A 15,114-nucleotide genomic window follows, 5' to 3' on the forward strand; every position below is an offset into this window, starting at 1 on the left:
AGTTTCTTCCAGTTTTCTCTCCCCCCACCCCCCACCCCACCCAAAAAAATAAATAAACAACGCCTGGAAGAAAGACTACAGATCTAAAACGTAATAACCAGGGGGTGGTTTTTAAAGTTGTTGGCTATTTACTTGATGACTTCTTTATATAGGCCTAGTACTAGTATTCACTATTTTCCCAAATATTCCCTCCCCTTAGTTACGTATACCAAAAGCTAGTTATCTCTTCCATTCCCGATTTACTGGAGGATCTTCCTTAAACGACGTCACTATTAAATGGGGGTGGAGTGGGTAGTGGTACGGTCTTTATGTGTGGGGGGGGGGGGGTAAGAAACTGAAGACACACTTGCATTTCAGCCGTTATATCGCGTATTTCTAAGACATTTTTTTTTACATTGTAATTAAAGGATCGATGTTTTTAAAAAATGTTGATGGGGGTGGTAGGCTGAGATAGGACGTCATTTTAGGGAGAGGTTTCGGATCTTTTTTAGACGACGGGGAGGGGCGAGGTATCGTTTGATAAGTTCGATGTCGTCTATGGACTCCTTTCTCACTTCTAGATGTGAATTTTTGTAATGTAATCATAATTTGTGTAATCATAACGGTTGATTCAATGTTCAAGATTAAAATCCCATTACACATTCATTAGGACGCGGCTTAATAGAATCTTTGTGCGTGCCAAGCCAAACGTGACAACACGACAGTTTGATCAATACTTTATTGTGGGCCTAATTATTATGCTGGCCTATACATATAGCCTCTAATGTATAGCCTAAACTTACACAATGTCTACATAGGCCCACACACAGAGGGTCGAAGTATAGCCTAAAGGCCCAAATCGGTTATGTAACGGCATAAGCTTTAGAATGTTTGTGTCTACTAAAAGTTTAGCAATAATATAAGTAAATATAAATAGCCTACCTAATAGTCAGCCTATTATACTCAATATGAAGGTCATTAGATCTAATCTTCAATGCGTGATACACAATTAGATAACTTCCATACAAAGCTAAAATTTCCGATACAAGCTTAGTTTACTCATTAAACTGGATTAAAATGGGTGTCAGTCTAAAGTTAGGTACTGAACACTTGCACTTGGTTTCTTGCTCCCGAGAGGGGGGGGGTATTTGAAACTGAGGGCGTAGTTAAATTTCAGAAGGACACTTGTTTAAGTATATTTTTTTTTCTATAAAAATCGTTTTTTTTTTTCTTTTTATTTCGTTGGGGGAGGGGGTGTGTGCAGTGCTCCCAAAGAGATGCCTGAAAGTGCTTTTTGGCAACACTTTATATAAGCCTAATAAAATAACCTAATATAGCCTAAGCCAAGAGACATGACATCGCATAGTTTGACACGTTAGTGACACTGTCGGTAACGCCCTAACATAATCATAAAAAAGTGTAATGACTAAATGAGTCATTTCCTATTCACTATTCCATTACTCTAGCACTTTATATAAAAGATATAGAATCTATATCTAGGCCGTGTTTAAGAAAGTGTAAGTGCGAGTTATTTTGAGTTTGTTGACTAGAGGTACACACAGCCTGTACGTTCGTCTGATACTGTGTAAGGTTATTAGCAGTTGGTTTTAGACACAAACTTTACGTGCCCCGCCTCTTGTTTGGCGTTGCTATTGACAACGACAACGATCCATATCGGGCCTTTTAAAAGTACGAACTAGTTATTGCTACACACCCGGACTATCAAGTATGAAAAGCTTCGATCTTTTATAACACAATGCCGTGGCATTTATTTTTAATGAAAGTTATTTGAAGCATTGTGGATCTACCTAGCTTATTTATTATTTCCTACATAATAAAAATAAGAGATGTTTAAACTACTGACTCGTGTGTGTGTGTGGTGTGACACAGTAACCTACACACGTAGAACAGTAGGTTCTTTTTCTTCTAAGTCTTCAATGAATCAGCAGTAGTTTAATAGATCTACGTGTTGGAGTGTTTATTTATAGTGTTTATAAATAGTTTATAATAGACACTAGATTAGATATACAGTAGATGTAGGTACTAATAAAATAATACACATATTTCTGTTGCTTTAATAAATAAACTTTAAAACAAAACCAAGGCGAATATATTAATTAAATTTTTATTTCATACAGATTTAAAATTATAGGGTAGGTGTTATTTTTTTAATTTAAAAATGAGTGAGTGTAGACCACAAATTTTTAATCTGTTGAAGAAAAAATCACATTGATATAATTATAAAGAGCTATAATCAATTTAAAAGTGTGTATATAAAGAATATATGTGATTGTATAAAAAAAACACATTAAAAATGCCGACTGTACCCTTATCACAACTTGTGGATTTGGCGCTTGGTTCGCCTGAGGTTGGTGCTGTTAATTTCAATGTGCTTCACACTTTACTTCATGCAATGCTGGAGAAGCTTAACTTACAAGACGTAAAAGCAGATATTGATGAACATGACAGAGAACTTCTCTCAACACACCCAAGAGCTTTTTCTGCCATTTCGCTTATTAGTGCTGATAGTGGCAAAGGAGAGGATTCATTTTCTGAAGACAACAGCTTTAGTGAGAAGTCAGCTTTCGATAGATCTAAACATTCTACACGAAGCCCGTATCACAAATTGGAGGCTCAGGTGGCTAACTTAACAAAAATGATGAATGATTTGAGTAAACTTCCCAGTAATGAAGAGCTTTTGAGTCGGACTCAAGGAAAGGAATCAGAAAGACCTGTTTCAGACATGTGGCAAGCAATGCAGCTTAAAAAGAGAATTGAGTCCAATGAAGAAGGTGTTAGCAAGGTGAGCAATTTACTGACTTATTGAATTTGTTAAAGACTGATTTATTTTGTTGAGATTCAGTCTTTTTGTACCCTAGATTTGTTTGAAAAAAGCAACAAGAATTTTAATACAGTAGAGTAATACATTACATACATGTAATATGTTTCACTATTTATAAATTACTTGATAGGTACCAAAGTGTTATTTTGCTTGTACATATTGAAATTTGTGGAAAGAGTTATATCAAACTTACATTTAAACAGATTGACTAAGAAGTTGGCATACTCACATCTTTATTTAAATTTTTTTGAAAAGTCTCTACTAATTGTGTTAAAATCTGCAGCTGATGTCATTGGTTGAAGACATGATGAAAGAGATGAAGAACTTCAAGGACACACAGAATGACATAATGAAGAAAATAAAAGCAGTACGTCTCAAATGAATTTTTATTAATAAGTTTACAGATTTTTAAATTAATAATTTTAACATTTTAGAACGTATGTTTTTTATGAAGGCATTAGGTCAAAGTTTGTATGTTATATCATTGAATATTTCTCTGTATTGTTTAAATAGATGTAAAATATCTTAGTTATTAATTAGAATCAATTTGAAGATTTTGAAGATTTATGTTTTAACATTCTATGCCATGTGATCTGACATGAACTAAATTTTGGAATAGTTTTCTTATATTATAGTTTCCCTTATATTTGAATATTGAATGACAAAATAATTTGCTTACTAATTGGAGAGTATGAATATTAATGTAATTATCTTTCCTTTGAACCCTCATAACTTTTTTTCTTTCTAGATAAACTTAGACGAGGTCAACAGCAGATTAAATGCCATTGATGATTTACTTGTAAGCATAATGAATTCTCATCTTTTAAACAAAAAAAGTTTGGAAGTGAGCTATTTTAGCCCTACCACTGTTTAATTATTTTGTTCAAGAGAGTAGGCTTCCTTTATATAAATAATAGAACTTTTGTTTTGCTGGATTAAACTGGTGAATTGGAATGTCTAGAATTACCATTTAATTTTAATTTAAAATTGTTGCTGTAAAATTTAATAAAATCTGTTGAAGCATAATTGAGAGGTTTAATTTAACAGTGCATAACTACTTTTTTTTCCAGAAAGAATTAAACAACAAATATGCTGGAATAGCAGATAGAATTTCAAAACTACCTCCTGATTTAAATGAGCAGTTGTCACTGTTTGTCACATGGCCTGCACTAGAGGATGCATTGAAGGGAATCCAGCAAGACTTTGCCAACCTTCAAGTTGCCCCTCAAGAAAGAGTTGTCATAGAATTAGGGACACAGACAGCAACTCCTGTAAGTTCTTCTAAGACAGTGTTGAAACTGTTTCTATTCTGTAAGCCAATTTCTAGTAGAAGTTTCCGATTGAGTAAAAAAATTAATGAATATTTTAAGTATAGGCCAAAAACTTTTACCAGGAAATATATATAAATGAAGAAAAAATAATGTTTATTACAAAACCAAAATAAAAAAAATAATGGGTTAAATGCTGATTACTCTATACAATAATATTTGAAGGAGCCAAAAAGTCGACCAGTGTCTAGAGCGTCATCTGCTGGTCCAAGTGCAGAGTTGCTTGATCTGCTGGAGAAACTTGGGAAGTTGAGCAGCGCACACGATGAGTTGAATTTACGGATAGACAAGCTTGAGGTGAGTGCTCGTTAGCTAACCACATTCATAATTAAATAAGCTTTAAACTATGTGTGGATACTAGCAAAGTTATCTGAATGAAATAATAGATAAATTAAGCTTTCATTCCATATTTCTTTATAAATGTTCATTTTAACGTATTTTATTTTTTATTTTTTATTTCAGGAATTGATTAACTTAAAAGCTGACAAAGCAGATCTAGAGGGCATAGGTAAGAATTGAATTACGAATTTGAAACAAATTACTATTATATTTTAAAAACAATTTAAAACATTGATTTTGTTCTTTCTTTTTAGGCATATCATCTGAACTTATGTCAACATTAAAAGATTTGGAGTCTGAATTGAATGCTTTTAGGGAAGGGCATATTAAGGTATACTTTTTGAAACTTTAAAGTTACATTTCACTTAGTTTTGGATATAAGACAGAGTAAACAAATTTAGCATCACATTTTTGAGGTCGGGTTTCTGCTAAATTCAGCTTTAAATCATCCTGGTGTCAAATAATGTCATTACTGTATCAAGTTAAGTGAAGCCTAAGGATGTGTTTTTAAAATTATCAAATTATAAAGATGTGTAGAGATGTGTTTTTAAAATTATCAAAATATAGAGATGTCTACAGATGTGTTTTTAAAATTATCACATCAATAAAGAAAGCATCTAACATACCAAGTTTAAAATAAATTCTATGACTTTCTCACAAGCTAAGGTAGCACCATGTTTTTCAATGTGAGGTTTCCTTTGTCCATAGTTTATACTGTATCAGGTCAACAGTTTTTGTAGTGCATTAATTGAAGTCAGCACAATTATTTAGGTTGCCTCAATTGCTTAACGATTATGCTGTATATTATGCAGAATGAAGCAGCTGTTCGTAGACTACAGGAGGCTTTACAAAAACTAATGACAGAGGTTGAGCATCTACAAAACTCAGTCCGCACACTTCAGGAGACTGATCTGCAGAGAGAATTAGAGATTCAGGTATTTTTACAGCAACAGGAATTTATTTTTTACACTAGGCTTTCATATATGAGTTATCCTAGTAATGAGAATATATAAAATAAAAGAAACTGTTGAATTTTTATAAATATATTACATTAGGGCACACTGTTTGGAGAACAATTCATTTGTTGTGGCACTGTCACAACAGTTAAAGACTGATTTATTTTATTGAGAGTCAGTCTTTTTGTACCCTAGATTTGAATGTAAAAGATCATAAATAACAAGAATTTTAATTCAGTAGTGCATCAAACTTACATCTTAAACAGATTAAGAAAACAAATTATAATTTGTAATATCTATTACATTATCAGAATGTCAAGAATGTGTGTGATGGACTAAAAGAGACAAAGGCAGACAAGGAGTATGTTGATATGGAAGTTATTGAGGTAAGAAATACTCAACTTTCAAAAACATTTTTGGAAGAATTCATACTTTTATTGAATATATTTACGCTTTAACAGTTATCCAATCTTACCATTGTTTTAAAATATATTTGATACAGAAAGCAGACAAACGACAGTTGGAGAGTAAAGTCAATCACAGTCTTTTTGACAGTACAACCAATGAGCTCAACAGAATGATAAGAGACATTTTAGAAAAACTCAATGGAAAAGTAAGGTCACACAAGATTTTAAGTCTTTAATTATGTATAGGGATAAATTCATTCTATTCTACACAAAAAATTACTGTAAAATATCACTCTAAAAATTGCTTGAATTTTTTTAATGAATCAGGAGGAGGATTGGAGATCTGCTTTGTCTAAGGCCATGGAAGAGTTGGATGGTAAACTGGACAGGAGAGAGTTGAACAGCCTCAGGTCTTGGCTGGAGGAGCAGCTCAAGGCACTCAACAACAAGATGAAGGCAATGGGATCAGCATGGCAAATAGACGAGGAGGCAGCTGGCATGAAAAAGTGAAGATTTTAAAGTTTTTCTTATGTCCAGTTTATTAACAAATGTATACACTAGAAAAATATATTTTAATCTAGATAGGGATTTGCTAATTTATTAAAAGTTAGAAGTAGCTGTTTTTAGACATTAACAGTGTATGTTTCCTAAAAACCAGTTCAAAACTAAACCGAACAACAGTGAAATGTTTTTTATGGAGCAAGTTATGCTTTTATGTTTTGCTTTTCATCAGCAAGTTTAGTATAAAATTTTGATTTATAAAATTTAATCTCTAATAAATGTAGCCCACCAATAAAACATATAAATATTTCAATGATATTTTCAATATTTTACTCAAACTCTGTTTAAAAAGTTCCAAGTTAAAAGATTTAGAATAATCTACGCCTACTCATAATATTTTCTGCATTAAATTAAAAAACAAAATTTTTCTTTCTTTACATAGGCAACTTATTCAACGCTTCCATTGTCTTTCTTGTGATAAGCCTTTAGATGTCATGCCCCATCCGTAAGTACACTTCACTTTTACATTTCACAAAGCTAGACTTCATTTATCAATGTATAGATGAATATTATACTTATATATCATACTTTGAAATATATTCCTAGACCCATTTCATCAATACCAGCCAGTTATGGTCTACCAATGTCAAGGTCACCTGGACCATACACAAGTCTACAGCTGGACCTGATTCGCCAACAGGCTAAAAGGTAAAGTTATTTGCCAAAGTAACTTGTCATTTGTTGTATGACACCACTTCATTTCAAAACACTCACTAGATTTCTGACATCATACATTCATATCCATTGTCTACACTTTACTATTTACAACCACTCCATTTATTGATTTATTGACAAATACACCAATTTGTTCAATTAAATGATTACTTGTTTTCTTGTATCTGACATCGTTGGGTCTCAAAAATGAAATGTTTGATGTTCAATTTTCCTCTGATGTTATGTTTTAGCTTAACTTCTCCTGTTTTATTATTTTTGCTTATTTAAAATTTATTTATCACTGAGAATGTTTTCCTCAGCTTTGCTGGCAACAATGAATGGCCAGATTACTACAGCACTGTCAGACAATGTGGTGGTAGCCACACACTTACATTGCCACATAAACGCACAACCAAACTAAATTTAAGGTTAGTTGTCTTATTTTACTTCCATAATAAAATGGATATTGGAACAAAAATCTTCAAAATGTTGAAACCAGTTCTCCTTGTTGATATTTTATGATAGCACTAATCTGGAGTTACTATATTTTAAAATGTAAAAGAATAGTCCTAATCAAAACTTTTTTTGTAGTCAGTTACTGAAGGAAGAAGAGACAGTTGTTCCGTTGTACAAGTAAGTTTTTTGAAATTCTAAAGACATAAATTTACTGTGAGCATATTTAAGTTTAAATAGGTGGCACAAATTTACTGTGAGCAAATTTAAGTTCAAATAAGTAGCACAAATTTAATGTGAGCATATTCACAAATAAGTGTGACGTCTTTAAGGCTTAGTGAAGATGTTTTTTTGTTTGAACAGAGAGGAAGTTAATATACAAGGTGCAGATGGGCATGTTTATAAAGGCAGGATGGACTCATCAAGACAGAACGCTATGTTTCCTGGGTCTTTAACTGGACAGCACACCCAGCCAGCATACATGGAGGTAAGAAAAGTCAGGGTAGATGGCTGAAACTGAGTAGTCACATGAGTATTCCTTATGTTTAAACCACCCTCAAGCACTGACATTTTTTATAAATGGTTATAAACAACTTTTTCGGTGTGGCTTTTGTTAAACTGATGTGCATTCACTTTGTAAAATAACATTGTACTAGCCATTTCATTGTGTGCCCATTCATCATAAATCCTTGTTCCTTAGAATTAGAAGGAACATTGATTTTAAATTTAAAAAATAATTTCAAATGTAAAATTGGTGCAGCTGGTCTTTAAAGAGTTATAATTTGTTTTATGTGTGCATGCTCTAGTAATGTTAAAGTTGTTTTTTAATGTAATTACTAAATAGGCCAAGCCAAATCGTCCTGTATCTGCATTGCGCCCCAAATCAGGTCGTCCAACATCTTCAAGATCAGCTCAGAAAAGTTCTTCTGAAACAGAGGAGCAGGTAATTTAATCCTCTTTTGAGCTCAGATAGGGCAAGTAATTTAACACTCACTTGCTGAGATAGAGCAGGTCATTTAATCCACTAATTAGCTGAGATAGAGCAGGTCATTTAATCCACTAATTAGCTGCGATAGAGGTCATTTAATCCACTAATTAGCTGAGATAGAGTGGGTAATTTAACACTCTCTCTAGCTGAGAGGGCGGGTAATTTAACCCTCATGTTACTTCATCTGGCCTATTGATTGTCTAGTTTGAAATGAGTTTATTTGGAGAAAAATAACAGATAGCTTAATACAGTCATGAATGATTTCAGATAGCAATCAATAGAAGATATGAAAACTCAATAACAAAAAAAATTATTTGTAATAAATGAAATTTTTTTTTCTTTTCTAAAAACGTTATAAAATAAATTAAAAATAATTTGCTAAAAATAACATTAGATAAAATGGACACATTGAAGAGCAGAGTAGGTCAGAAAATTACAACTAAAAGAAGATGGAAAACAAATATGATACATAATCTTCCTTTTATCTTAGCTGTCTTAAAAGTCAATCAGCTAAGCCTGCTAGCTAGGTTAATATTGTTTCTTCTTTGCGGGGTATTTAAAGTATGTATGCTTAACTTTCATATTTTCAAACTTCTGTTTTATATTCAACTGTTGACATTAATTCAATTCTTAGACTAAGAGACCAGGGACACCTCAAGACGTTCCAAATGCTGAAGAGAGGAATCAGCCTATCGTTGACATTACAATAGATGTGAAATAAACATTTTATCCTGCACATTTAAAGTCAAATTTATTTTCATTGGACATTTTACAAAGCTGCCTTATATGTACTCCGGCCAAAATTTTAAAATCTTTATATTTATTTTTCTGCTGAATTGTTGGGCTACAAGGGATATTTCTCATTTTAATATTTTTAAAGTGCCTATTGATTTATGTAATGTTATTATGTCTGCAAAAATTATTAAGAGTATATATTTTTACTACAGCACAAATATAATATGGCCCTATTAGCCAAACATGTTAAATGATTACTATCTTGTTGTGCTTGATTGTAAAGTTTTTAGCATTTTCTTGTTGGAATACAGTTTTTTTATGAACTTTTAACACTTGTAAGAGTTTAAACTTCTTTCAATGACCTTTTCTGCTTTTGACATCATTTACCATTGACAGTATAATAATGACAACATAATACTTGTAAAAAATTCTACTTTTAAATCTTGTATTTGTAACATTGTTCGAATCTTCTACTAATAACATATTCTACTTTCAAATCTACTCATTGTAACATCTTTCAAATCTACTACTTGTAACATCTTTCAAATATTCTACTTGTAACATTCTATTTTCAAATCTTTGACTTGTAACATTCTATTTTCAAATCTTTGACTTGTAACATTCTGCCTGAGACATCCAAAACCACCTGTAGCTTCTGTCACTAGCTAGTGAAAGCGCCATCTGTGATAACTTGTGCCTGTGATATGATATTGTATTCATTCACCTCCTACACATTTAACTTTCTTCAAGACTATTTATGCTCTGTTTGCTAGTTGTACAGTATTATTTGATCTGTTTTTCAAAGTGGTTTTGGAAGAAAATGTGATCTTAATTATTTTAAACTACCATTTGCAATAGTTTTGCAAAAATTATTACATTTTGTTTTGTTTAAAAAATAATTTGGAAGTTTTACTAAAAAGGATTAGTGAAGTTGTTTTTATTTTGCTCTTTAATTGAATTAGATGTAGCAAAGTAACAATTTATGTTAACCAGGGTGCTGAAAAAATAAGGGAAACTGTTTTCTTCAAGCTTTATTTGTTTTGCAATATTGTTCATAAAAATTGCTTGCTTGTCAAATGTCTTATTTTTAGACAATTAAAATTATCTTTTTAAAAATAAAGTATTAATATTTAAAAGAAGAAGACAAAGCATTTTGTGTTATTTTCTTTATTTAAAAAATGTTAACAAAATGTACAAAACTTGTATCAAGCTTTTTGCTTACTTTTCGAATCAACCCACTTTCACGCACTCCACCAACCCAATGCACATTCTCCCTCTTCACCCGCAAACCCTTCCCCCAAATGGAATCAAATTTAAACCCATTTTTATTTTCTTAATCAATATCCATTATTACTGTCCCATCAAACTTTTTTTACTGAAACAAAAGTTGAAAAATAATAGGCCCACTTTAAACAAATGGTTGGTTTATTATTTGCGTATCGTGGTTTAAATGGTAATAATGGGCCTATCGAACAGAAGAAAAATCTAATTTCTGGTTACTAAATTTGAAACATCGATCATTAATGTCACTTTTGCTACTGTGTATTGAATGGGCTGCAACCTCGAGAGTTCTCTATCCTGGCCCATTTCTCCCGTGATTGATCGACTTTCCTTGAAAGCTATAACTTGGATTCAGATTTTAGACACCTCTTGTTACATTTAAGTTCCACTTTAGGGCTTGGTGATAATGATTGGCCATAGTAGTTTCGTTTGCCCTGTCTATCTGTATCTCACACAGATTATTTCTACACCACTTTTGGTTGGTCTTAGGGTTTGTTGGTTGGTTAGTCCTATAGTATGGTGTCTGAGATTTTCCGTCGAGATAAGACAACAACAATACCCCCCCCCCCCCCCCCCCATGTCACTTTTGTCGATGTCTGAACCTGACCCTCAACGCAGTAGAACAAAGGATATATCACTTTCCTCATTAAATTTGCCTTTTCCCTTGACTGTCACGCTTTGCGTGATTTGCCGACCTCCCACGTCCCCTCTCCCCACCATTGTTGTCAAGTAATAAAGGAACAATGTACTGGTTTTTTCCATATACTCGCGATTCTCTCTCCTTAGTTGACTTTAAGAAAGTTAAAGCACGGTATGGTGAAATTGAAGTTTAGACAGAAAGGTTCACTGCATTAACTTAATGTAATGCTGACTTTTGTTGAAATGTTATAAGGCTATGTGTATCATACGCCATAGCCTACACTTAAGCCACGATTCCAAAGTATGTTCACACCACCAATGACCATTACTTAATTGCCTTGCGTTGTTTTATTCTGGTCCACATTTGTCTCTACCTCCAGTGTCAAGCTCTTTGATTCTACTTTGACATCTCAATTGATTTTTGTCACATCCAAGCGTTGGCCAATCACCCGCGTGTAATTATTCATTGAATGGTTTACCCAAATGACGATCGTCTCAAGATTCAGAACTGTGTATCAACGTTTCTTAAAGTTGAACACAGCCTTATAGACAACTCGGAACTGTAACTTAATCTTAATTAGTGTTTCCTTCATGCATGTTGAGGGGGGCACATTTCCCACTTTAAATTAGTAAAAAAAAAGTCATTTTTTAAAAGCCTGAAAGAAACCTTGAGCCTTATACTTGCTGTCAGACTTGCTAGCCTGATCAATGTAGGCCTCTAACCTTGTGCTGCTGTCTAGCAATCAACCCCAAGTAATAGACTTGATATACTGTACTGTCTGAGCATAAATCAATCGCCCACTCAGAAAACTACTTGTTTCTGGCCTTTAGATGGCAATAAATCTCTGTGACACTCAACAGATAACACCGGCGCCTGCCACCTATCATGTCTTACACCTACCACTATCGACATCAACCAGTTCCCGCCAAATAGCTCTGTGCATAAATTCAGTCATGTTGTTCCCGACGTATCTTTTGTAGTTGACAAACTCGCATGCGTGGGGCGTACTCTCGCTCCATTTTGTGAAACCCCCCGTCATGATTCGATCAACTCCGGCAACTGAGGCTAGTATTCCCGTGAGAAACGCGTCCTCTACTGGAATGTATGGAAAATGTGGAGACAACTTTACTATTTTATCTACCGCATCAATTGATAAAACATAAGCATTTCCAGCGGCGTATATTGGATATTTGTCTATGGGAAGGTCAATTTTAGACACAGCCCATTTGCCTTTTCTTTCTACCCAAGAGTTGGCATAAATATGTCCATAAATAGAGTTGGGTTTTCCCGATTGTTCGAGGAAAGTGATAAGCATTGGAATGTTGACGAAGACGTCTTGATCGACTTTGAGAACGTAGCTGCACTTGCATGTGGAATGAAGAAGCCAATTGAATGCCAGGATGAGCTTACGTGTGAGGTTGGCGTAGGAGTCGAGGAGTTGGAACTGCAGAATGTCGTGAAAGGAGTCGGTCTCTCGTGTCAAGCTTTCCTCCCATTCAAGTAACTCGTCCAAAGTCGGCTCTTCTGTTGTAGAAACTACATTGTTATCAGCCTCGGTCGATCCGTTGTACAACTCGGTTGAATTGGATAGAAAGTTCGGTATAGCAGTCGGCGTCTGCTCCTGTTGGTCCTCTGACGTATTATGATGAGTGACGTTGCCCGCCTGACCGAGGACAAAGATCAACTGGATATTATAAATTGGGTCAAGGTGAGGCCAGGATTTCCCCCTAGCCATCGACCCCCAAGTTTCGCGGATAGCCATTCTCTGGCGCCCCGACCTCGGGTGTGAAGGTACGAAGATGACCAATCCATTGGGGATGCTGCACGCATTAGGCTCGACCAGAACGCTGTTGTTGTAATACTGAAAGTTGTGCGAGCTGGGTAGAAAATAGAGGTCCTCTAGCAAGAGTTTGGAGGGAGTCATTCTATGAAAGGGAAGTTTGTGTACGGCCCTTAACAGAAGTTTAGCCCTGTCAGGCACCGTCTGGGGTGGGGGTGGGGGGAGCTGGTGGATACTTTTCATGGCAGGCGACCACGTCGTCAGGTAGATGACGACGGATGTGAGGGAAAGAAAACCAACTGTCACGGCAACCACTTTCCTGGGGAGTAAAAAAATTGTATCAGGTGTTGAATGTTTGGCTAAAACCACAAAATAATTGTTGTAAATCTGTAAAGTCAGTTTCTCTTCAACTTTTATTGGCGAGTATTAAAAAAACAACAACGATCAACCAGCATAAGCTGTTTTATATAGTTGGCTTCACGAAAACTATAATTGTTCATTTCATTTAGCCTAAAATTGGACACTTTTCAAGACATTTATAGTCTTTCAGGGGGTCATCCATAAATGACGTCACGCTTTTATTGACGATTTTTACCCCCCTCCCTCTCCGTCACACATTGTCACAAAAAGCCAGACCCCCCCCCCCCTAAAATGACGTCACACCTCAGCCTACAACCCACCTCAAAATTGCAGTTGAATTTTTTCAAAACATCGAGATTTTTTGCCAAATCTTGTCTGAACTCTGTCAAAATAGAGTATTTTAATCAATTCCTATTACAGTTTATTAGAACAGTTTCTAAAACACGAAATAACGTCTAAAATTCGTTTTCTAACATTGCTTTTTTATAATGCAAAAGTGTGACGTCGCACCATCTGACCCCCCCCCCCCACCCCTCATCACACACCGTCACAAAATTACGGACCCCCCCCTCCCCCCTACGAGTTTGACGTCATTTATGGACGACCCCCAGGCATATTGTAGTAAAGGCAATCTACAAAAACAAATATGCATAGGCTACGTATATATATATATATATACTAATATGTGTCTGTATGTAGGTTTGCACAAATCCCTAAAACAAAAGCCTATGTGTGCTGAACGGCAGACAAAGACATGAAACTTTATTGTTGGCCAGGTAAACTTGGTTGCTGAATGTAGACACCAGACACTAATAATGTTTATGATTGTTTACGATAGACAGGAATGCTGTTCACTTTTCATTCCAAATGCCATTACGTCATTACACACTATCAAGTATTTTAAAAATGAACTTACGATCTACTAAAACTGTTTTTTTTTTTAAAGTTGGATATGTAATCGTTTTGTTTATTTTAGACCACATAAAGTCGAATAGACCCACGTTTCTTGGTTTACTATCTAACATAAATATTAAAATATGTTGTAAATATTATATAGGGCTAGCCACGAAAGATACTGTTTGTTTGTCCTTTATTAAAATTATTAGATAAGTCTACACGTAATTCCCTACTAGGCATGGGGGGATGGGCTTATAGGTTTAAAACTTACCGACTCATGATGAAAGCAACACAGCAGATCTCCGCTCACAGCGTGTTCAAACCCTACACCCATGAGCGCGTGTTGTGAAAATAGGTCAAGTTTATTTGGAAAGGCCAGGTGTAGGTGCAGCAGGAAAGCTTGGTGCTCACCCATGTTGTACACGAAAGGGAGGGGCGGTGTGGTATGTCGACTTGGTGAAACTTTTAGACAAGGTTAAAAATTAAAGCTATCGATGAAACATCTTAGACGCCTTAACTTTAACCCTTTATTTACGGAATTATGTTCTGAATGAGATTTTTACTTAAACAAGGTGTTACTATATTGCTTTTGGCACATTCAAAGCATATGTCGAAGGAAACTTTGTTTCATAAATTTTTAATGGCCCAAACAGATATTGGTACTTATAAGTACCGTCAGTAATCTAGGACATTATTTTTTTCAAAAATTTTTTTTTTACAAAACAGGAACAAACGATACAATTTATTAACTAATAACATGGCAATCATCATAACAATCACATTTTGTAATTTTCACACATAAATACAGCACAATAGTATATTTTGAGTACGATTTTTACTGGATTTTCTATGGGAACACATCTTAGACCTCATACACAGCAAAAGTGATCGACATGTCATGCTCCCTCAATCTT

At 34.5% G+C, this 15,114-nt stretch overlaps 2 protein-coding genes across 2 annotated transcripts; one reads left to right on the forward strand and one right to left on the reverse strand.

The window, feature by feature from the left end:
• The first annotated feature begins 1,688 nt into the window (after positions 1–1,688).
• Positions 1,689–10,050, forward strand: LOC131946900 (uncharacterized protein C16orf96 homolog). Its single transcript, XM_059307900.1, has 19 exons — positions 1,689–1,705; positions 2,118–2,782; positions 3,105–3,188; positions 3,570–3,620; positions 3,892–4,092; positions 4,315–4,446; positions 4,612–4,657; positions 4,743–4,819; positions 5,301–5,423; positions 5,756–5,830; positions 5,947–6,057; positions 6,179–6,357; positions 6,795–6,857; positions 6,959–7,060; positions 7,387–7,494; positions 7,658–7,699; positions 7,883–8,006; positions 8,364–8,462; positions 9,142–10,050. The coding sequence occupies exons 2-19, from the start codon at positions 2,294–2,296 to the stop codon at positions 9,226–9,228; spliced, it is 2,193 nt and encodes a 730-aa protein (XP_059163883.1). The 5' UTR covers positions 1,689–1,705; positions 2,118–2,293; the 3' UTR covers positions 9,229–10,050.
• A 1,866-nt stretch (positions 10,051–11,916) lies between these two features.
• Positions 11,917–13,255, reverse strand: LOC131946901 (beta-1,3-galactosyltransferase 1-like). The gene has a single exon (XM_059307901.1). The coding sequence runs from the start codon at positions 13,085–13,087 to the stop codon at positions 12,047–12,049; it is 1,041 nt and encodes a 346-aa protein (XP_059163884.1). The 5' UTR covers positions 13,088–13,255; the 3' UTR covers positions 11,917–12,046.
• Positions 13,256–15,114: the final 1,859 nt, after the last annotated feature.

This window comes from Physella acuta, unplaced genomic scaffold (genome assembly GCF_028476545.2).
Source record: "Physella acuta isolate Inbredline_101_S28 unplaced genomic scaffold, ASM2847654v3 ptg000574l, whole genome shotgun sequence".
Classification (NCBI taxonomy): Eukaryota; Metazoa; Mollusca; class Gastropoda; family Physidae; genus Physella; species Physella acuta.